At 46.7% G+C, this 22,941-nt stretch overlaps 1 protein-coding gene and 1 long non-coding RNA gene across 3 annotated transcripts in view; one reads left to right on the forward strand and one right to left on the reverse strand.

Moving 5' to 3' along the window:
• spint1b (serine peptidase inhibitor, Kunitz type 1 b) overlaps positions 1-4,505 on the forward strand; it is a 65,455-nt gene extending 60,950 nt beyond the window's left edge. For both annotated transcript variants that reach the window (XM_079898974.1, XM_079898973.1), the window contains one exon: positions 3,677-4,505. In XM_079898974.1, coding sequence (XP_079755100.1) covers positions 3,677-3,864 — 188 coding nt within the window. In that variant the 3' untranslated portion in view covers positions 3,865-4,505. The remainder of the gene's footprint in view (positions 1-3,676) is intronic.
• On the reverse strand, positions 1,738-22,351 carry LOC307154206. The gene is made up of 3 exons (XR_013820300.1): positions 20,435-22,351; positions 20,211-20,276; positions 1,738-3,743 (listed from the first exon to the last, which is right to left on the reverse strand). It is a non-coding gene; the product is annotated as an uncharacterized lncRNA (long non-coding RNA).
• Positions 22,352-22,941: the final 590 nt, after the last annotated feature.

Raw genomic sequence — 22,941 nt, forward strand, 5'->3', positions numbered from 1 at the left:
TTCATTTGACCCAACCAGTGGGTGAAATTAACCCTCTTGCTGGGTTAAGTCTTACTCATGTGCTGGGTTATTTCTTGTCTCATTGCCTTAATAAAATTAGAAACAAATATTTGTTATATTATGAATGTAAAATAATTATTATCTCTGTAATACAATAAACCAGAGAGGCCACTGTATGATTTCAATCTCATTTTTTATTTTATTTTATACATTTCTTTAATACTTTACTTTATCAAATACAAATGTTAATCAATGTCAAAGGTCTGACATGTCCTCCTCATTTCATCCCTGAGGCACAGAATGTGCAGCAATTCACCAGTCATCTCATTTTGTAAATATTCAACCATGTTGGTCCTCACCTGTTGATCAAGTCAAGTCATCTTTATTTATATAGCGCTTTTTACAATACAGATTGTATCAAAGCAGCTTCAGTGATACTGTAACATGAATATAATACAACAAAGTTTGTTTCTAGAAGAAAATTGCGTCATCGTCCACCTTAAGGCAAATCAATAATATTGTTGAATATTAAATGTCCCCAACTAAGCAAGCCAAAAGCCAAGGCAACAGTGGCAAGGAACCAAAACTCATCAGTGACAGAATGGAGAAAAAAACCTTGAGAGAAGGCTCAGGCATTCAGTTCTCCTCTGGCCATCGAGCGAACAGTGTATGATTATGATCCAGGCAGCATTACAGGTCAGAGGTCAGATTGAAAAAGAACATTCAGAATATTTATCCAGTTCCATCTGGTTGGAAGTCGGAGTCATCACACCGGTATGGAGACGAGTTTGTTGAGGATCAGTCGTGTCGATGAGGCCTTCACAGGGCTGATGAGGCTGGCACTTCAGGAAAGCATCATGGATGGGTCCAGGCGCAGGTCCACCATCTGATCTGCTTACGGCCTGGATCCGGCTGACTTCAGTAAACTTAAGAATGAACAGAAAGACATACATTAACATAGATGCCATTCTTCTTATTAAATAATTGAGTACATCAGGTGTTATAGGAAAGTGTCCCCGGTTCCGCCTGACCTATGCAGTCTAATAATCATTTAACTGATTTGAATAATAGAAATGTATAATGTTCTATATGAATTCCAGGTAAAAGAGATGCGTTTAAGTTTAAATTTAAACTGACAGAGTGTGTCTGCTTCCCGGACAATCACTTAGAGTGTTGCAATAAAACTGACATGCAAGTTAAGCTTTTTTTGTGAAAGTATCAATTTATTACTGAATATGCAATTAAAATTATTGCAAACATTACCAAATGACCAAATGTGAATAACAAACAAAATGTGCATTCAGTATTGCAAACTGAATTATAGTAATAGTAATAAAAGAGTAATTCTCACAAATATTATCAACATTAAGGCATTAAAATAAAACATTATTTTATTAAAAGTAAAATATTACTGTAATGTTGATATAGTGTCTTTAACATTAAAATTCACAAAGCTGCTCGTTAATCTCCTGACTGGCAGCGCTGATGATCGCCCGTTTAGATGTTAACTTACACACAATAAAATGAAAGATGACAGGGTAGGCTATCATGTAAGTTTACATTTTTTAAGTTTTAAATATTGGCGATCATTCGTTCAACTAAACGGGTAAACTTTTCTTCTCAAAACTGGCGCTATTTCTCCTTTCCTCAGTCGATGTTTATAAAGATTGCAAGTCATACATTTACTAAAAAAGGCTATATCAAGGCTCTTGAAAGCCTTTTTTTTTTTTTTTTTTTGGCAGAAACGATGGTTCGAGACATTACAGACAAGACACACGCAGACTGTGCTGGAACTTACCTCAGTCACTTCTTCAGACGAGTATTTCTAAAACGACACCAGCAGACTTTTCACTCACAACTCACTAGCTACGTACATTAGAGACTCATTTCCCGCTGATTTTACGTGCGAGCCCTGTGAGGGAAACTGCGCGTATGGATTTCATACAAAAGCTTTTCTCACTTTTAAATACGCAACGTCCACAATGAATAGGCCTACGATAATTACATGATGAATTTAGAATTAAAATTTTCAAAAAGGCTGCTGATATATCTGGTTTAATTTCAACTAAGGATTTAACATGCGGCATTTTGTCAAAAATTCTAACTGGCTAGCTGTGGCTAATTAATGTTTCACGGAATAACGTTACCCCTCACACTTCCATATACAGGACTGTATATGTTGAACAGTGAAATTAGCTTGCTGCTACCACCACAACTTATTAAAAATATAGGTAAACATTCATAACTTACCATAAAACACTGCCTGCTCCGAGTGGCGTGCTCCTCAAGTCAGAAGTGAAGAATCCAGAAAGTTCCGCAAAGAATGAAAAAAGTAACCAGTTGCTGGGTCAAAATAACCCAACCAGCGTTTATTTGTGAATGACCCCCTTACAACTCATTTGACCCAGCATGAGCAACCCAATAATGTGTTTACAGTACCCCAAACAACCCAACTTTTTGACCCAGCACAATCAACCCAACAATTTGTTTACAGAAACAACCCAGCATTTTTTAGAGTGTACCTACCTTAATACTTTAAGTCCTTTTAGCCCGACTGGAATGGTCCCTCTGTCGAACAGGGTTCTGCAGTCTGGCAGAGTGAAGACAACGTGGTTCCTCGTCCCATCCATTTGACAGAGGGAGATTCCGAGGACTCCTGGCTGGCTCGCCAAAATGTAGTGGATTTTTCCCTAAACCTAACTATCTGGGGCGTCTGCACTCGACACCCAACTGATCTTAATATCTCTGGCGTCTTCACTCGACACCAATACCTTAATATCTCTGGCGTCTTCACTCGACACCAATACCTTAAATTGGGGCGTCTACTAATCGACACCCAATACCTTTATACTCTAGCTCTTGCCTCTTCAGTCGACAACTAGCCGAGTTTCTAACTAACTTGCTTCCCTAAACTAGCTTCCTGCGCAGGAATAAATTGACAAACAGACCTGCAAATGTCCTTTAAATGCTTTAATCACGGCCAGGAGATCTTCCCGAGCAGTTCTCAGGGAATCTCTCCCAAGAAGCAAGGCCGGAGGATCTCAGACAAATTCCATTGAGAATCCCACCGAAAAATACATATACAACAGTTTTTATAGTATAGAGGGATGGCATAAATGTCAGGCTGCATTACATAATTTCCCCACTATTTGATTGGTTCTTCATATGCAAACCCCTCTGTTACTAGGTAAAGCAAACTCTGATCTTGTGATTACTTCATCTGTTAATCACAAGATTCTAACAGACTGTCTAGTTTCATTTCCCAAAACTATGTTATTTTTACACACATTCTCAAAGTCACAAGTTTTCCATTGATTTCGTACAATACATCCCATGTTAGATGTTAAATAAGGTTAGATGTTAAAAACATGGTTAGTTTAATACAGAGTTTAAAATTTCTACGACAGAAGCAATACAGAATATTGGTTAAGAAAGTTTTTTTTGTTGTTGTTGTTGGTAGATTTGTTTTTGTTTTGCAGCACAACTATTATTTATTTATCTATCTATCTATCTTTCTGTCTGTCTGTCTGTCTGTCTGTCTGTTTATTTATTTAGTTAGTTAGTTAGTTAGTTAGTTAGTTAGTTTCTAGTTACTTTTAGAACTTGAGTAATTATGTGTGAAGTATGTACGAGTTCACGCAGTGCATGTTCTGGATTGCCTTTTCTCCTCCCTCAGCTTCTGTTGCGCTGGCTGTGGTGTTGGTCGTGGGCATCTTGGCCGTTCTGGCTGTGCTGGGTTACTTCTTCCTCAAGAACCGGAGAAAAAACCATCAGCATCAGCGCGTGGCCACCAGCAGTCCTCCAGTGGCTTACAGTGAAGAAGACCAACAGATGGTCTACAACAGCACCACTGCCAAAGCATGACACCAGAATCTTTAAAACATTATGGTCTGCCACTCCGATCTATTGTAGGATGGGTCATATGAATCATTCCCTTGACAAAAGTACTCAGTTACAGGTTTCTGAACTTAAACTAAAGCCATATTACATGTTTGGCCACTGAACCAGGTCTTTTTATCTCAGGTCTTAATGATCAAGGTGTTTCTTTTTAATGTGGATATTTAGAATTAGTGTATTATGTTACATTGAGACTCAAGTGTGTGTTTGTGAAATGGCACGAGAAAGTTTGTAAAGTAGATATTGGATTTTTATCATTCCTTAAAAATGGTCTTCTACAATCAGAGAATTTTATATTCAGGTTTTATAAGCATGTGACAAGATATTGTAAAAGTCTTTTTGTTTTATTTGTTATTCGTAAGCTGCTTATCATTCTGAAGATTGTTGATGGGAGTAGAATTTCTTGAATTATCTATATTAATAATTCTGTAACATTTTTAATTGCATATATTTTTTTTTCATGGTGACAAGTTATTGTTTATATGTGGAATATTTGTGAGATTAATTGTATTATTTGTCCAACAAACCCTTGTTTTTGTTGCACTAAATGTAAAATGTCTTCCAGCTTTTCTCTAAAGTGTTTATTAAAGAGAACTTATTGAGTTTGAGTGATATTCCAGTTATTGAGTAGGCTACTGGGACAAAAGGGGCTTTAAAACTAGAAAACAAGGTTTAATCCATAATACATTTTTGCTTATAGGTCACAATTCGATGACGACACGACTGTTCAGCTGCTTTGTTAGCTGAATGAAGAACTTTTCTGTCATTGAACTGACTTGAATTGAACCAGGTCCGTGTAACGCTTCACAATTCAGTTTTCAGGCCATACAATGCAAATGAAAAATTTAAACCAGACATTCATTTTTCTTGTTTTTCCAGTTACATTATCAATGGATATTTGCCTTTTTCTCCCCTTTTTCAATTTTACTTTTGCTAAATTGTGACTTCAGAAACAAACATTCGAATAAATGAAATCTAACCGATTTTCTATTTTTCCATTTTTCGTCTTGTAATTTGTGCCGTGGGCGGTACCATTAGCACGGGGGTGTGGGCGTGGACTAACTTTACTATATCATTTCATTGATGTAACTGCTTTATTTACACTGCATGCACGTTTGAGGAGAAGTTTAAAAGACGGAACACAGGACGACATTTTTCACCCAAAGTGCCATCATTTTTATTATTAATAGTCTGTGCTAAATTATAAGGCAGTCTCTGACCGGCCAGCAGCCGGGAAAAGTGAAATCCCAGTGGCCTGGGTATGATTTGGCACATTGCCCTTGTTTGTTACCTAATCATTCTTGCTTTATTTTATCAATATATAGCTATATCCTTGTTGTTGTTCATTTTACATGGTACAGTAGCCTATGCAGCCACAACCACGAGATCCCAGACAGTTCATTTTCAGTGCAGCAGAACGGGGGTGGCTCGCGAGCAGCAGCGCTTTTCAAGATCCTTCACGGGAATCTAGAATAACTATAAAAATGATAGCCTACTAAGCAAAAATATAGAAAAAAATAAGCATATTTCCCCGCCCCCCCCCCCAATTTTTTTAAGGTTTTTAGCTCTCGTTTGTAGGCTAATACAATATTTAATGTCTATAGTGCTGATTCATTATCGAATGAAGAATTTAATTTGCTCGAATAAATGAATAAAAAACAAGCTGGGCAATGTGCCAAACGTAGCAAGGTATTTCTGTTTATTTATTGAAAATAAATAAATATTATTGCTCTTGATTTGTAGCAGAGTTATCGTATCGCCTCATGCTCATATCCCGGCAAACTGCTATTGTAATGAACAGACTAGAGTTCAACAACTGTGCTAGATTTAAGGGCACGGGAACGAGAAGCGGCGTAGAGCTAAAGCACACAGAAGCTCAAGCGGATGCCGTGGTAACGAACAATGCCCGCTATAGTGAAAACATCTGCATCTTAATTGTAGGCCTATTGTAGGCTATTACAAAGGAGAGCTAAAAACCTAGCAAAAAAATAAGCTTTTTTTCTATATTTTCGCTTGGTAGTATTTTTATTAATAAGGTCAATACAAACAGGTAGGGCAATGTGCCAAATCATACCCAGGCCACCGGGATTTCACTTTTCCCGGCTGCTCCCGATGGCCGGTCCGAGACTGCTTTATAGGCTATAATTTAGTACACGTAGACTATTAGCCTAATAATAAAAGTTATGGCACTTCGGGTGAAAAATGTTGTCCTGTATTCCGTCTTTTAAACTTCTCCTCAAACGTGCATGCAGTGTAAATAAAGCAGTTACATCAATGAAATGATAGTAAAGTTAGTCCACGGCCACACCCCCGTGCTAATGGTACCGCCCACGGCACAAATTACAAGACGAAAAATGGAAAAATAGAAAATCGGTTAGATTTCATTTATTCAAATGTTTGTTTCTGAAGTCACAATTTAGCAAATGTAAAATTGAAAAAAGGGGAGAAAAAGGCAAATATCCATTGATAATGTACTGGAAAAACAAACAAAAAGAATGACTGGTTTCAATTTTTCATTTTTGCATTTGCATTGTATGGTCTGAAAACTGAATTGTGAAGCGTTATACGGACCGAACAATGATGCAAAGTTAAATTCTGATGTAAAGCAACTCTAAAAAGAAAAGTGTGTCATTGTTCGCAGCAAATGCGTTTTACATTCTAAAAATTAAAGGATAATTTTTTGCTTCAGTATTCTCGAGAAAAGGAGTTTTCCCGTAGCGTAAGCTAAACTTACGCAACACGAGAGTACTCTCGTAAGAGAACTCAATTGTCAAGTCACCTTTATTGATATAGCGCCGCTGCTTTATCCCTGTCAAACTGCTTTGAAAAGCAGTCTGTATTGTAGCCTATAAAGCAGCGGCGCTATATCAATAAAGGTGACTTGACAATTGAGTTCTCTTACGAGAGTACTCTCGTGTTGCGTAAGTTTAGCTTACGCTACGGGAAAACTCCTTTTCTCGAGAATACTGAAGCAAAAAATTATCCTTTAATTTTTAGAATGTAAAACGCATTTGCTGCAGCAGGCAGACATAGGCGAGACAGCTCGCGCGCCTATTGGCTGCTCTGCGGCAACTGCTGCAACCTATCAGTGCGTCTTGGCATGACTCCAGCGCCAATGGGAAGCCTTCCCGCGCTGTCGTCATAGCCCGCCAGAACAGGGTGTGGCTTCGCCTATAAAACCCCACTGCACAGCTTGCACAAGTGATTTCGTCTCCTTCAGCGAAGGACTTCGCTGGATCTAGAGAGAGAAGCAACGCCGTCGATCAGCATATCAGCGGTACGAGCTCGAGTCAAGGACCCGGCTGGATATTCGCCACCTTCGCTCGCCGTACCTGCTGCGCTCCCGGCGCTCATATCCTTTTACTATCTCTCCGTGTGTGTTCGCCGCTGCGACACGCACGTTTTTTCCTCTAAAAGAGCTAAGGCATTTTTCAATGCCCATCATGTCCTGCGGCTCGTGCCGAGCCGTTCTCAGCGACGGGGACCGCCACGAGCTGTGCGCTTCCTGTCTGGGAAAGGACCACGCGGATCACGCGCTCGCCGAGGGTGGCTGCCGTGAGTGCGAATCTTTGCCTCTCTCGACCCTGCGGGCTCGACAGGCTTTGTTCACCATCAAAACCGCTAACTCTATGCCTTCTGCTGGGCCGCGCCGTAAAAAGCGCCGCTCACAAAGGCCACCAGAAGTCTCTGTGAAAGAGTACTCGCCGGCGGTGTCCCCGCGAGCCTCTTTCTCTTTCCTCTTTCCCCCGTCTCTTTTCTCGACAGCCAACGCCCCGCTGTCGCGGCGCCCGACGAGAGCTGTTCGATTCTGGCGTCCGAGAGTGAGGGCTGGTCAGGCTCCATCCCTGACCCCGCCCCGTCGACGCAGGAATCCAGCGTGAGGGCTTCTGTCGACGCCGAGCTTCTCCGTCTTATCACAAAGGCCGTAGAAGACCTCGGCCTCGAGTGGTCAACGCCCAAGGAGCCCGCGCCTAACAGGTTGGATGGCTGCTTTCTGCCTGGACGCCACTCTGCACCTGTTTCGAGGCCCGCTCCCTTCCTCCCGAACTGCATGATGAGCTCTCCAAGTCATGGGGAGCTCCGTACTCAGCCAGGCTAAAAATCCTCTGTCTCTTCGACGCTCTCCGCGGTTGACGGCGCGAAAGACAGGGGATATCTTTGTGTTCCTCCCGTCGAGGAAGCGGTAGCGACTTACTTGTGCCCGCCCTCTGCGGGATGGCGGTCCAAGCTGAGCCTACCCACTAAAGCCTGCCGAATGACTTCAACGCTGATCGGTCGCGCCTACGCCGCCGCCGGTCAAGCTGCCTCCGCTCTGCATACCATAGCCGTTTTGCAGATCCACCAGGGCAACCTTCTCCGGTCACTGGACGAGGCTGGCCCATCTGCGGAGTGCGTGACGGACTTGAGAAGCGCAACAGATTTAGCTCTCAGAGCTACCAAGACCGCTGCTCAAGCTATCGGCCGCAACATGGCCGCTCTCACCGTCACTGAGCGTCACCTGTGGCTAACGCTGTCCGACATGTCCGAGTCTGACCGCGCCACTTTCCTCGACGCCCCCGTGTCACCAGCGGGTTTGTTCGGTCCCTCGGTGAAGGGCTTCACGGAGCGTTTTACAGAGGTGCAGCAAACGTCCCAGGCCATGAGACATTTTCTGCCGCGGCGTTCTAGTTCCACAGCAGGCCGCGCTAGGAAGCAGCCGCCCGCTCGGAAACAGCGCCCCCACCGCCTCCTCCGCCCACCTCACAACGCCAGGGTCGGGATGCACGTCAGCATTCGCGCTCCGCCAGCCGCCGCAGACCGCCTCCCGCCCGGGGACCCAGGCACAAGCTCGCGCCGAGCTTTGAGCCTCCCAAGTCTTCCTAGCCACTCTAGGAAAACGCCGATGGTCAAGCCCCGCTGCGGCTGGACCGCCATCGAAGTATGCACGAACCGCTCTCTCAGTTCCCTCAGCAGAGGCAACTCGAAGGGTGTATCCAGCAGCCAACGAGTCAGTTCCACAACTCGCTCGCCTGCACATAAACGCCGTTCTCACGGCGACCCACATATCTCTCAAAAAGAGCATTATTTCGGGTCATATTCCGGCTCAGGCCGAAGGTGTCTTAAATGTAGGACAGGTGCCCACTGCCCAGTGCCCACCCCTACACGAAAACACTACCCTCACTGTGTGTCACACTCATTCAAGGTCGAAAACAATAAAGCTGGCTCAAGCCGCCCGACCGCTAAGTGTAAGAATTGTGCCCACTCCCCAGTGTTCACTCTTACACACAAGCACTACCCATGCAGTGTCCCACACCACCACAGGGTCCATATCAGTCAAACCGGCTCACGCCGTTCATGTTCTAGGTGTAGGAAATGTGCCCGCTGTACAGCGCTCACCTACGCTTGTGAATATGACTGTATCTGCGCTGCGCACACACATAGAGCCTCAATGTGTGAGCGCGCGCGCTGCCAGTGTGGTGAGTGCAGGTCACGTGTCTGCCTCTCAGCGCACACACTTTGTGAACAGAGCTGTATCTGTATCAAAGCAGCTGACCGCGCTCACGACTGGGCCGCCAGTTACAGCGAAGCACTGTATGCCCCACTCGAAATGAACATGATGAACGAAGTACGTCATCATGGCTGGGTCTCCGGGTCCCCGAAGATGAGCGACCACAACCCAGATTTCATTCTACCCCTGGCCATTCACGCGAAAGCGTGGGAAAGCATTCCAGGGGCTTCGAAATGGGTGCTAAATATAGTGAAACGGGGATACTCGCTACAGTTCGCTCGCAGACCACCGCGCTTCATAGCCCGGGTCGAAACCTCGGTGAATCAGGAAGTAGCACACCTACTTCGCACCGAAATAGCGAATTTACTGAGAAAAGGGGCTGTGGAAGCAGTCCCCTCGGCAGGAAGCGAGTCGGGGTTTTACAGCCGTTACTTCTTAGTACCAAAGAAGGATGGCGGGCTCCGCCCTATACTAGATCTCAGACACCTGAACAAAGCGCTGGTGAAGCGCTCGTTCAAAATGATTACAACCAGACAAATTCTCGCTCGAATTCGACCCGGGGACTGGTTTATATCAGTGGATCTGAAGGATGCTTATTTTCAGATCCAAATAGCAGCCCGTCACAGGCCCTTCTTGAGGTTCGCCTTCGAGGGCCGGGCTTATCAGTACACCGTTCTTCCCTTCGGCCTGTCTTTGGCACCTCGTACATTTACGAAGTGCATGGACACGGCCCTCGCGCCCCTCAGACGAAGGGGCGTGAGAGTCCTGAACTATCTGGACGACTGGCTAATTATAGCACAGTCAAAAGAAGAATTGGTGTTACACAGAACACTACTGCTGACCCATCTTGAGCAGTTGGGTCTCAGAGTCAACTGGGCCAAAAGCATTCTACTCCCCAGCCAGAAAATTTCCTTTCTGGGGATAGAACTGGACTCCAACTGTATGGTGGCGCGCCTGACGCGAGAACGCGCGGCAGTGATACAGCGCCTGGCAGCGACATTCACTGTGGGGAAAAATCTCCCCCTCAGAGTGTTCCAGAGGATGATGGGTCTCATGGCCTCAGCCTCGTCAGTACTACAGTTGGGTTTGATGAATATGCGCCCTTTTTAACTATGGTTGAGACGGCGAGTACCAGCGCGAGCATGGACCTCAGGTCTGCTCCGTCTCACGGTGAATCAGACATGCGTTTCCGCCCTGAAACCGTGGACGAGACCCGGCTGGTACCAGTCAGGCGTGAACCTGGGCATCGCTTCACGAATCAAAGTGGTCTCGACAGATGCGTCCAACACGGGTTGGGGAGCCCTATACGAAGGGAGACCTTCTATGGGCCTGTGGTCAAACGCAGAAAAGCGTCTCCACATAAACTGTCTAGAGATGAAAGCGGTCGAGAATGCCCTTCAGTTCTTCCTCCCTGCACTGAAGAACCATCACGTTCTAGTCAGAACAGACAACACGTCAGTGGTGTCCTACATAAATCGCCAGGGCGGCCTCAAATCCCGGAGCCTCTTTGCAATAGCAAAGCGCCTCCTCATATGGAGCCAGCACAATCTGCACTCGCTGAGAGCGGCGCACGTGCCGGGCGTCCTGAACGTGGGCCCAGATATGCTATCCAGGGCAAAGCTCTCCCCAGGAGAGTGGTCCCTGCACCCCCTCACGGTGCGAAATATCTGGGACGTTTTCGGCAGAGCAGAGGTAGACCTGTTCGCGTCACAAGCCATCGCTCACTGCCCAATGTTCTTCTCGAAAGAGATGGACGCGCTGGCCCAAAACTGGCCCAGACACCCGCTGTATGCTTTTCCCCCGGTCGCTCTGTTACCACAGGTAATCAAACGACTCAGGGAGAGCAAATGCTCGATACTTCTCATAGCAACGCTATGGGAAAATCAAGTCTGGTTCCCAGAACTGGTAGAACTAGAGAGCGCGGCTCCATGGCCGATTCCGCTGAGGAAAGACCTGTTGTCTCAGGCCCAGGGAGCGATTTGGCACCCATACCCCGAGCTGTGGGCTCTGCATGTGTGGGCGATCAACTACCACCACTGCACCTCCCAGAGGGAGTGCTGAACACGATCACAGAGGCAAGAGCTCCGTTTACTAGACGGCTTTACAACTCTAAATGGTCAGTGTTTGCTGAGTGGTGCTCAGCTCATGATTTAAACCCGCTAAAAGGGGAGGTAATGGTGGATCTTTCTTTCCTACAAGAGCTGTTGGACAGCGGGAGAACCCCTTCCACGCTCAAAGTGTACGTGGCGGCTATAGCAGCGTTCACAAACCCTACAAATGGCCAGTCGTTAGGAAAGAACGACCTCATAATTCGTTTCCTAAGGGGTGCTAGGAGGATGAATCCTCCTCGGCCACCCTCGGTTCCGGTTTGGGACCTTTCTACGGTCCTCGAGGCCATGAAGGGCGAACCGTTTGAACCACTGCACACGGTAGGGTTAAAATACCTATCGTTTAAAACCGCTTTTCTGCTGGCGCTAGCCTCAGTAAAACGGGTGGGCGACCTGCACGTGCTTTCAGTAAGCGCTATGTGCTTGGAATTTGGGCCTAATGACTCTAAGGTCATCCTCAAACCAAGACACGGTTATGTCCCTAAAGTGCTTACGACTCCCTTCAGAGCGCAAGTTATCTCCCTCTCGGCCCTCCCTATGTCTGATAGTGAGGCAGGGGTTAACCTTCTCTGCCCGGTGAGGGCATTAAGGATTTATGTGGAGCGCTCCGCCGCTTTCAGGCAATCGGAGCAGCTTTTCGTTTCGTTCAGTGGCCGCATTAAAGGGCTAGCCATCTCGAAACAGACCCTGTCCAGATGGATAGTGGACGCTATCGCGTCAGCTTATGCATTCAAAGGTCTAAACTGCCCTTTGGGGGTGAGGGCTCACTCGACTAGGGGCATGGCCTCGTCGTGGGCATGGTCAAGTGGGGTTTCTATCCATGACATTTGTATGGCAGCAGGCTGGGCCTCGCTGTCTACATTTGTAAGGTTTTATAACCTGGAAGTACCCGCATTACAGGCCAGACTGCTCTCAGTCTGATAATGCTATATTAATGTTGTCTACCCAACTCGGTTTGACTAGACTGTTGATATACTGCAAGTCCTGTGGCCTACGCAGTTTAAGGTGGTCATACTGCCTTAACTGTATGGATACACGTTAATGCACCTATCTCATAACACCGAGTCGTCCCGCCCTGTTATGCCGCTGTGATTGCTTCACTTTACATGAGCCCCGGGCACTGCCCTTGGGACATAAGTGTTTGAAATTCAGCACGCACGGCATTTTACATAGGGTTCCCGTAGCGTAAGCTAAACTTACGCAACACGAGAGTACTCTCGTAAGAGGACGACACTCGGTTACTAACGTAACCTCGGTTCTCTCTAGAGAGGGAACGAGTGTTGCGTAGCCTGCCGTGCTTGTGCTGCACTTTGGTTTTCGCTTCTAGTCGACTGAAATCACTTGTGCAACCTGTGCAATGGGGTTCTCTTACGAGAGGTCTCTCGTATTGCGTAAGGTTAGCTTACGCATCGGGAAAGTCTTCTTTCTTCGAGATCTGAAGCCAAAAAATTATCCTTAATTTTGTATACATTGTCAACGCAGTGCAGCAGCCGACAGACCTAGGCAGGCTGTATAAGCGTGCTCATTGGCTGCTCGGCGGCAACTGCTTAAGCCTATCGGTGAGCGCTCTGAACGCGGCAACCAATGAGGGCGCTTCGCGCCCTCCACACCCTTCTAACCGTCAGAATGGGTGTGGCCAGCGTGTATATATTCAGCGCTCATAGGCTAAAATTCTGATTTTCTTGTCTTCAGCGACGCTCTTCGCATCGCTGGATCTTGAGAGCCGCCGCCGTTGAAACCAGCGACCAGCAAGCTTAGGACAGCGCCTGAGGAAGCCGGCCGTCTTCGCCGCCTTCAGCCATCCGTGCCTGCTACGCTATCCGGCGACATATCCTTTACATTATTACTGTTTCTGTGTGTATTCTAAAAGAGCACAAACGCCTCGTTTTTCCTGCGGCTCGTGCCGCGCCCCGCTCAGCAACGGAGACCGCCACCTCTCTGCGCTCTCCGCCTGGGCCGCGGGCACGCCGCCACCGCACTCTCTGAGTGCGAAGAGCTTTCAATGTCGACCCTGCGGGCTCGACTTGAAGCTTTCGACCAAGCTGTCGCTCCGCCTGTCCCTCGCCGGAACCTCTCCCTCGAGCTCTCTCTCGCCCTCTCCCTCCCGGCCGCTCAACCGCCGGCTCTCGCCCGCGCCGCCGCCGCGTCAGGAGATGAGGCGAATGTGATAGATAACCATATTCTCCCTCTGTTCGAGCCGTGCAACTACGCCGCTCACAAGGGATGGCAGAAGCGGACGGTATCGGAGCGAGTTTCCTCTCCCTCTGTTCGAGCCGCCGCGCAAACTGAGCCGCTCACGAGGGATGGCAGGAGCGGACGGTCTCGGAGCGAGTTTCCTCTCCCTCTGTTCGAGCCGCGCAAACTGCGCCGCTCACAAGGGATGGCAGGAGCGGACGGTCTTGGAGCTCTCTTTACGTTACAAGAAAGCTACTCCGTCCTCGCGCGTCACTCACCGGTGAAAGGGGAACAGAGTGTTTTCGTCCCGCCGTGGCCTGGACTATAACCTCCATTTCTCACACATTTCTCAGTCCCCTCTTAAGTTCAGGCGACTGGAATTGTTACTATTGCAGTATACGAGCCTGTTATAAATACACACTCGCCTGCAAGCAAACGCCGTCACAAGACATGATGACGCTAACCGAGTACTAATGTATTCTCCCCTGTGGCTCAGTGGCGGAATCCTAGACTGTCAAGCTAGAGACCCGGGTTCGGTCCCCGCTCTCGCGGCAGATAAAGTTTATGCTGTTCGCTTCTCCGAGCTCGCGGCCAGTTTTTCTTACATACAGAAAACAAGCCCGCTCTCTCCCTCGTTGGGCCGCGCAGATTGCGCCGTTCAAGGGATGACAAAGCGGACGGTCACAAGCAGCGTTCAGCGTGCGCGCCTCACTCACCGGCGAAAAGAGAAGAGAGAGTGTTAGTCTCGCTACGGCTGGACAACCGCCAATCCTCACACATTTCTCAGTCCCCTCTTAAGTTCAGGCGACTGGAAATATTACTATTGCAGTAAACGAGCCTGTTTTAAACACACGCACGCCTGCAAACAAACGCCGACGCGACACATGAGGTCGCTTTTTATATGCTCGCGCTAACTGAGAGCTAATGTGTTTTCCCCTGTGGCTCAGTGGCAGAATCATACGCTTTCATGCGGGAGATCCGCGTTCGATCCCAGCTCTCGGGGCAGATAAAAATGTATGCTGCTTGCTTCTCCGAGCTCGCGGCCAGTCTTTCTTACTTACAGAAAGCGAACCCGCCTCTCGCACCACACCTTCTCAGGGTGCTCGAGTATTTTTGAGTGTCTAAACACGAGAGAAGAAAAGACGGTTAAATCCCGCAGCCCTGCGGCTGGACCACCGTCGAAGCTTAACGCTCTGTCAGTCCCCGTTGCCACGGCTACTGCAGCTGTTTACCTCGCAGTCAACGAGCCGGTATATCTACCCGCTCGCCTGCGCGCATCCGCCGTTCTCACGGCAACCCAGAGAAATTTCAAAAGAGCATAATGTTTGGTTGCACGGCTGACGCCGTATGTGTTTCTAGTACAGTTAATGTGCCCACGTTTCTGTGCTCACCCCTGTACACAAGCACTATACATCCTGTGTCTCTCACAGAGCCCACTCTCATGAAGCAGGCAAAAGCCGCTTTAGTGTTAAAAGTAGGTCACGTGTCCACTTCTCCGTGCCCACACCTACTCACTGCCCGCTCTGTCACACGGCCTCGCACGACCGGTCATGTTTTAAATGTAAGTCCTGTGCCCGCCCTCGAGCGCTCACACATACTAACTAACATTTTGCGCCTCACACTATATGTTCCCCGTCCAAAGCCACCGGGACACTGTGTGTAAAACGGCCAGCTATCGCTACGTGCGCTCCGCCGTATCTAAGCACCAAGAGCGCGCGCGCCGCGCCCGCCCCTGAATGTAAGTCCTGTGCCCGCCCTCGAGCGCTCACACATACTAACGAACATTTTCGCCCCCGACGCCGCCATCGCGCGCCCCTCCGTTTCGAGCTCTCGAGCCCGCGATGCGCGGCGATCGGAGCCCGGAGGCCATTCTGCCCCTGGCTGCACACGCAAAAGCGTGGGAAGCTATTCCAGGCGCATCAGAACGGGTGCTAAGCACAGTAAAACAGGGCTATACTCTGCAGTTCGCTCGCCGCCCTCCGCGCTTTCAAGCGCGTATCGAGACCAGAGTGAATGGGGAAGTAGCACATCTACTTGTGAAATAGCTACACTTCTGTGCAAAAGGGCTATAGAACCGGTTTCCCCTTCCATGAGCGAGTCGGGCTTTTACAGCCGTTATTTCCTCGTTCCCAAGAAGGACGGAGCTCTCAGACCAATTTTGGATCTGAGACGTTTGAACAAGGCTCTTATGAGAAGACCGTTCGAAATGCTCACAACCAGACAAATTCTCGCGCAAATTCGCCCGAGGGACTGGTTTATATCTCTCGATGTAAAAGACGCGTGCTTTTCAGATCCAGATAATACCCCGTCACAGGCCATTCTTGAGATTCGCCTTCGACGGTCAGGTATATCAGTACACGGCCCGCCTGTCGACACAGCACGCGCGCTGCATTCGACGCCTGGCCGCGTCCCTCCGGCCGGGCAGCACCGTACCTCTCAAAACATTTCAGAGGTTACTGGGTTGTATGGCCTCAGCCGCAGCAGTGCTTCGGCTGGGTCTTTTACGAATGCGCCCGCTACAACGCTGGCTGAATGCCCGAGTGCCTCACAGAGCATGGGCTTCCGGCGGTATTCGCATCAGAGTGACTCAGAGCTGCGTTTCAGCTCTGAAGCCCTGGTTAGCGGCCGACTGGTACCCAGGGGGGAGTGACAATGGGAGCTATCTCACACCGCAAAGTTATCTCGACGGACGCTTCCACCTCAGGCTGGGGCGCTCTGTTCGAGGGCAAACCGGCTTTTGGCCTATGGTCAGACCGGGAAAAATGCCTCCACATAAATTGTTTTGAGATGATAGCGGTCGAGAACGCGCTCAGGCGCTTCCTCCCATTCATACGGGATCACCATGTGCTAGTCCGCTCGGACAACACGTCCGTGGTATCCTATGTGAACCGACAGGGCGGTGTCAGATCCAGGAATCTGTGCAGGCTGACAGAACGCCTTCTCGTGTGGGCTTACCGCTCGCTGCGCTCGCTGAGAGCCGCGCACGTGCCGGGCCACCTGAATGTCGGTCCAGACAGACTGTCCAGGGACAACATTCCCCCGGGAGAATGGTCTCTGCACCCCCAGACAGTCCAGTTTCTCTGGCGTCTATTCGGCAGAGCGGAAATCGACCTCTTTGCGTCGAAAGACAATGCTCAATGCCCGAAGTTTTATTCGAAGAGCGAGGACGCGCTGTCCCAGACATGGCCCAGCCTCCCGCTGTATGCTTTTCCTCCGATCTCCCTGTTGCCACAGGTCATTTCGAGGATCAGAGAAACACACCACTCAGTGCTGCTTATAGCCCCGCGATGGGAAAACCAAACTTGGTACCCAGAGCTAGTGAGGCTGTCGCACTCACCCCCATGGCCGATCCCGGTGAGAAAGGATCTCCTCTCCCAAGCCGGTGGATCGATCTGGCATCCCCATCCAGAGCGCTGGTCGCTGCATGCATGGGTGATCAACGGATACCCGTTGACCTGTCAGAAGGGGTCGTGAACACGATCACACAGTCGAGAGCCCCCTCCACGAGACGGCTCTACGCGTCTAAATGGTCGGTGTTTTCTAAATGGTGCGCTACTAAAAACTTGGATCCGCGCGCATGCGGGGTCCCGCGGGTGCTCTCCTTCTTACAAGAGCTGTTGGAAAAGGGCAGATCCCCTTCCACGCTCAAAGTATATGTGGCCGCTATTGCAGCGTTCGCTGAGACGACGCACGGCCGGGCAATGGGAAGGAATGAGCTCATTATCCGCTTCCTCAGAGGAGCTAGACGGATGAATCCCCCCGCGGCCCCCCTCGGTTCCCTCGTGGGATCTGTCCTTGGTCCTAGCGGCCCTAGAGGCTTTTCCCTTTGAACCGCTTGAATCCGCGGATCTAAAGTATCTGTCGCTTAAAACCGTTTTTCTGATAGCTCTGTCTTCAGTCAAACGAGTGGGTGATTTGCACGCGCTATCTGTTAGCCCTGCATGTCTTGAGTTCGGGCCGAATGACTCGAAAGTCATTCTCAGACCGAGACACGGTTGCATCCCCAAAGCGATTGGAACCCCGTTTAGGGCACAAGTTATGTCCCTCTCGGCTCTGCCAGCATCCGATAGTGGGGACAGTGATAACCTCCTATGCCCTGTCCGGGCGCTGAGAGTTTACATCACGCGCTCCACCGCTTTCAGGCGTTAAGAGCAGCTCTTTGTTTCCTTCGGCGGACGCACCAAGGGTCTTGCCGCCTCGAAGCAGAGCTTGTCCAGGTGGATAGTGGACGCGATAGCAGCAGCTTATGCCTCCAGACACCTGCAGTGCCCTCTGGGCATCAGAGCCCACTCCACTAGAGGCATGGCCTCGTCGTGGGCCTGGTCCAGCGGAATTTCTAATCACGGTATTTGTATGGCGGCGGGCTGGGCCTCCCCGTCAACATTCGTGAGGTTTTATAACCTCGAAGTTCCTGCCCTACAGGCAAAAATACTGTCAGCATAAGTGACATGTATGCTCTGCCCATTTCTCGTGTGCAGACTACGTTCATATGCTGGCGCTATTCTGGTACTATACTCAGGGTGAAGTGTTTGACTCAGACCGGCTGATCCGCTCTGTTTCCTATTTCCCGTTACGCGCTGTTGTCGGTGCTGGCCCGCGCTGCTGGCCGCCCGTATTATTCTCTGTCGCGCGGGAATTTTTCCCTTCATGTGAGACCGACTATGTCGTTTTTCTCCTACCCTTATGAGTGCTTATGTACTGTATGGGCTCGCTCTGCCGGCCCTACTGTTTGTACTGTTATATGTTTATAGACCGGCCGCGCCGCTCTATTTCATATGCTGCATGAAGTGCCTGTACTGCGCTGGCCCGTCTCTCCGACCGGCCACATTTCCCAGCAGAGTGTTTTCCCCGGTTTCCCTGGGATTCATGGGCTGGATGCTCGGCGCACACGGCGTTGACAAAGGGTTCCCGATGCGTAAGCTAACCTTACGCAATACGAGAGACCTCTCGTAAGAGAACGTACTCGGTTACTAATGTAACCTCGGTTCTCTCTAGAAGAGGGAATGAGTATTGCGTAACCTGCCGTGTCGCGCCACGAGCTTTTGCGCTTCAGACTGCGAAAACCAGAATTTTAGCCTATGAGCGCTGAATATATACACGCTGGCCACACCCATTCTGACGGTTAGAAGGGTGTGGAGGGCGCGAAGCGCCCTCATTGGTTGCCGCGTTCAGAGCGCTCACCGATAGGCTTAAGCAGTTGCCGCCGAGCAGCCAATGAGCACGCTTATACAGCCTGCCTAGGTCTGTCAGCTGCTGCACTGCGTTGACAATGTATACAAAATTAAGGATAATTTTTTGGCTTCAGATCTCGAAGAAAGAAGACTTTCCCGATGCGTAAGCTAACCTTACGCAATACTCGTTCCCTCTTCTAGAGAGAACCGAGGTTACATTAGTAACTGAGTACGTTTTATAGGCGAAGCCACACCCTGTTCTGGCGGGCTATGACGACAGCGCGGGAAGGCTTCCCATTGGCGCTGGAGTCATGCCAAGACGCACTGATAGGTTGCAGCAGTTGCCGCAGAGCAGCCAATAGGCGCGCGAGCTGTCTCGCCTATGTCTGCCTGCTGCAGCAAATGCGTTTTACATTCTAAAAATTAAAGGATAATTTTTTGCTTCAGTATTCTCGAGAAAAGGAGTTTTCCCGTAAGTAGTATATATGAGGTACATTGTGTCAAAATGATTAATGACTTTGACCTTTGACCTTTGTGACAGGTTGAACTTCCTGTGACCTTTTATGATTGATGGGTTGAACTTCCCGAAGGGGGTTATGGGATTAACCCATTGACCTCTCCCACGCATCGATCATGTTGTATGACAGGTGCTTAATCCGTTTTAAACCTAGTTAGTCCTAAATCATAGTTTTGAAGGATAGTTTTGACGGAATCAAATAAAACAGATGTTGTTTTGACGGAAGTTTAGGCGGATAGTTTTGACGGATAGTTTTGATGGAATCAAACAGCCGGTGTCATGTTATACGGATGTATGTATGTGTGTGACAGACAACAAGCTTTGTGTCATATATGTGTGTGAAGAAGGGTTATATGGTGTCATGTTCTAGTTATGTGTGTGTGTGTGTGTGTGTGTGTGTGTGTGTGTGTGTGTGTGACAGACAACAAGCTTTGTGTCATATGTGTGTGTGTCAAGAAGGGTTATATAGGACATGTGTCACAGATGCCTTCGGCATCCCCCCTCCCATTACATTCCAGACCATCGGGCACTGACATCTGAACATGTGCTGTTCGGTCACTGTGAAACTGTGAAGCGTATGCCACACAAAAACATTCTATCCTTTATATAATTTATATAATATAAATGATATAATATAAATGATATAATATAAATGATATAATCTAAAAACAATTAACATAAAGTTGAAAACATACCATTCTTTATATTCTATCCTTTATATAATTTATATAATATAAATTATATAATCTAAAGCAATTTAACTAAGGTTGAAAAATATTCTGTTCTTTTAAAAGTATATAATGGAATACTTACTAAAACCAATTATTTTAGCTGAATAAATAAAATCGTCTTACCTTATTATTTTAGATAGATCCTACAGCTTATGAAACGGGCTCGCAGCTCCATCTGATGGACTCTCTCTGAATCAGCGATCACAATGAGACATGGTCAATGTTTTGTTAGGGGTTAAAATGATTTCAAAGTTAAAAAATTTAACACATTATTAAAAGTAGTAATAATGTTTTAAAATTATTAAAACTGGTAAAAACAAAACACTGTTTTTCCTGAATGAGCTCACCAGAGCACTCAGATTGGTCCGCGTGTGTCTCTGTGTCTATGCGCGCGCGTGCCTGTGTCCGTCTATGCGCGCCCCCCCCTCTCCGTCGATCTCTGACCCCCTCCTGAATGTCTCAACCAAAGCACACAAGAGCAGGGCGTGCGTCTGTCTCTGTCTGACATCCCTCAGTACAGTGAGACTGAGATTAAACAACGTTACACAAGTAATATCTTTGCTAAAAAATCTACTGAAACCATTTAATTTAGTTTTAGATAAAAAAATCATATAACATAAAACATTAAGTTCTTTATAAGTATATACAATAATCATATTGCTAAAGTTTAAAAGAAAAACATTCTATTATTTAAAGTGTATAAATGAAATGGTTATAAAATATTTTTACTAAGGTTGAAAAACATTTTGTTCTTTTGTAAGACTATATCTACTGAAGCCAATGGTTTCAGATAAAATTCACCCTACATTTTTTAAGATAGCTGAAGACTCTTTCTCATCACCTTCTGACCTCGGTCCAAGAAGCAGGCAGCGGTTTTATCTGGGCTTCTTTGTCCGTGAAAACAGGTGTCAGTAAAATCATAATCTCTTTAAAATATACTGCTAATGAAGCCATCGTATCTCATGCCGCAGCCGTCGAAACAGTCAAAAACAGGGTACTCCTAGCATGACAAATGGCTTTTGGGTGTGTGTAAACCAGTACCAGCTTTGAATAACGAGACAAGGTCGCGACCTCGCTCTGATTACACGAATTCGGACCGTTCCATTCGTGGGACTTTGGCTCCATCTAGTGGTCATTTTTACACTTTTCATATAGTCACCTGTATAAATGCAATTTGATGGGGTGTGTGTGGCATCATTTGCTCCAAAAACTTTTCAGGACTATCCCCTATCTCTACACATCGCTGCTCATCTCTCAGAGACAATGAGTGAGTATTTTCTCATTTTATGCTAAGCTGTTTTATTTATAACTTTGTTTATACAAAATGGAAAAGACATTATAATTCATTAATGTTTAAACACAGATTATAGTTTCATCTACCGTAATGGCTGATTCATATAAATTATGCTATTGGTTTGATCGGTTGTAACTACCACTAGAGATATTCATTTATCATAAAATTATGATTATGCCATGTTGTCTTTAAACCATATTACAAGTCACCAATGTTTTATCTGCTGTTAGAGTTTTTTTAAATACTATATTAATTTATCATAAAATTATGATTATGCTATGCCGTCTTTAAACCCTATTACAATTCACCATTGTTTTAAACATGTATTATGCTTTGGTTATTTGATCTGTTTATAGATATATTTTAACTATATTCATTTATCACCAATTATGCTATGCTATTCTATCTGCTGATATAGATATTGATTTATCACCATTTATGATTATGCTATGATGTTTTACTCATAGCAACATCGTTTATTTGTCTTAATATCAGCTCAAAACTGTATTGTATGAAAAAGACTTTTATTATGAAAACACGTGCCTTCCCTAGGCTATTATTTTGAAAAGACACTGTTATCCTGTTGTTACATGTGACTTAGCTTTTAGCTGCTAACAATGCTACAATTCAGTTTGCTATGTATATACTTACAGAAAAACAATTCTGATCGCATTAAATCGACGTTTTGCTACCGCGTTATCCGTTTGTCATGTATTAACACGGCATCGCTGGGTGTTAGCGCTCCCGATGAGCTATGCATGGGTTCTAGCTTAGCACCATGTGCTAGTTGCTAACTGCTCTTAAATCGGATCGATATCTTGTATCAAACTAGTTTCCCCAACGCATCTGATTCACAAGACAGATCGATTTGTTTTGATATAATTTGGTAGAATATTTTAAAACATAAAAGTTTGTTTCAGTCACTTTCTTAAACACACATGTTATGGATACACAAGCCAACTAGCTCTCCGGCACCACCTGATGGCCCGGAGTGTAAACTACACCCTGTTAGGGCGAAATTGAGCCCCTACAGGTTCGGAGTAGATATGACATGCTGATATAGTGAAATTGTCCCCTCTGCTGAGTCGGGGTGATATGACAGGCTGAAATAGTGAAATTGCCCCCTCTGTCTATCTGGAGTATGTATGACATCCGTTTGATTGAAAATACTGCCATCTATAGGGCTGTATGTATTATGATTCATGTTTCAATGTAAAAATAGCTGGCTGTTTGGTCTGAAAAGCATTTAAAATCTGATGCATATTTGTAATTTTTAAATTATTTGATTTAGGATGTTATTAATTATTTTCTATTTGTTATAAAACACTGATTTTTTTTTTATAAATCCAATATAAAAGTTCACCATCTGTTTTATCACAGGTTCAAATACTGAACAGAGTGCCTTTGATGCTATCAATATGTGTAAGTACGTATTAACCATTCTGTTTTTATAAAAATTAAAATGATCATATTTTTAAATTAGTTTTTATATAAATGGATATAATTTTAATTCACAGTAGCTGCACGGACGATTGATCCGGACAGCGCAGCCAATGGTAA

This window comes from Squalius cephalus (genome assembly GCF_949319135.1).
Source record: "Squalius cephalus genome assembly, contig: scaffold_37, whole genome shotgun sequence".
In the NCBI taxonomy this organism is placed as follows: Eukaryota; Metazoa; Chordata; class Actinopteri; order Cypriniformes; family Leuciscidae; genus Squalius; species Squalius cephalus.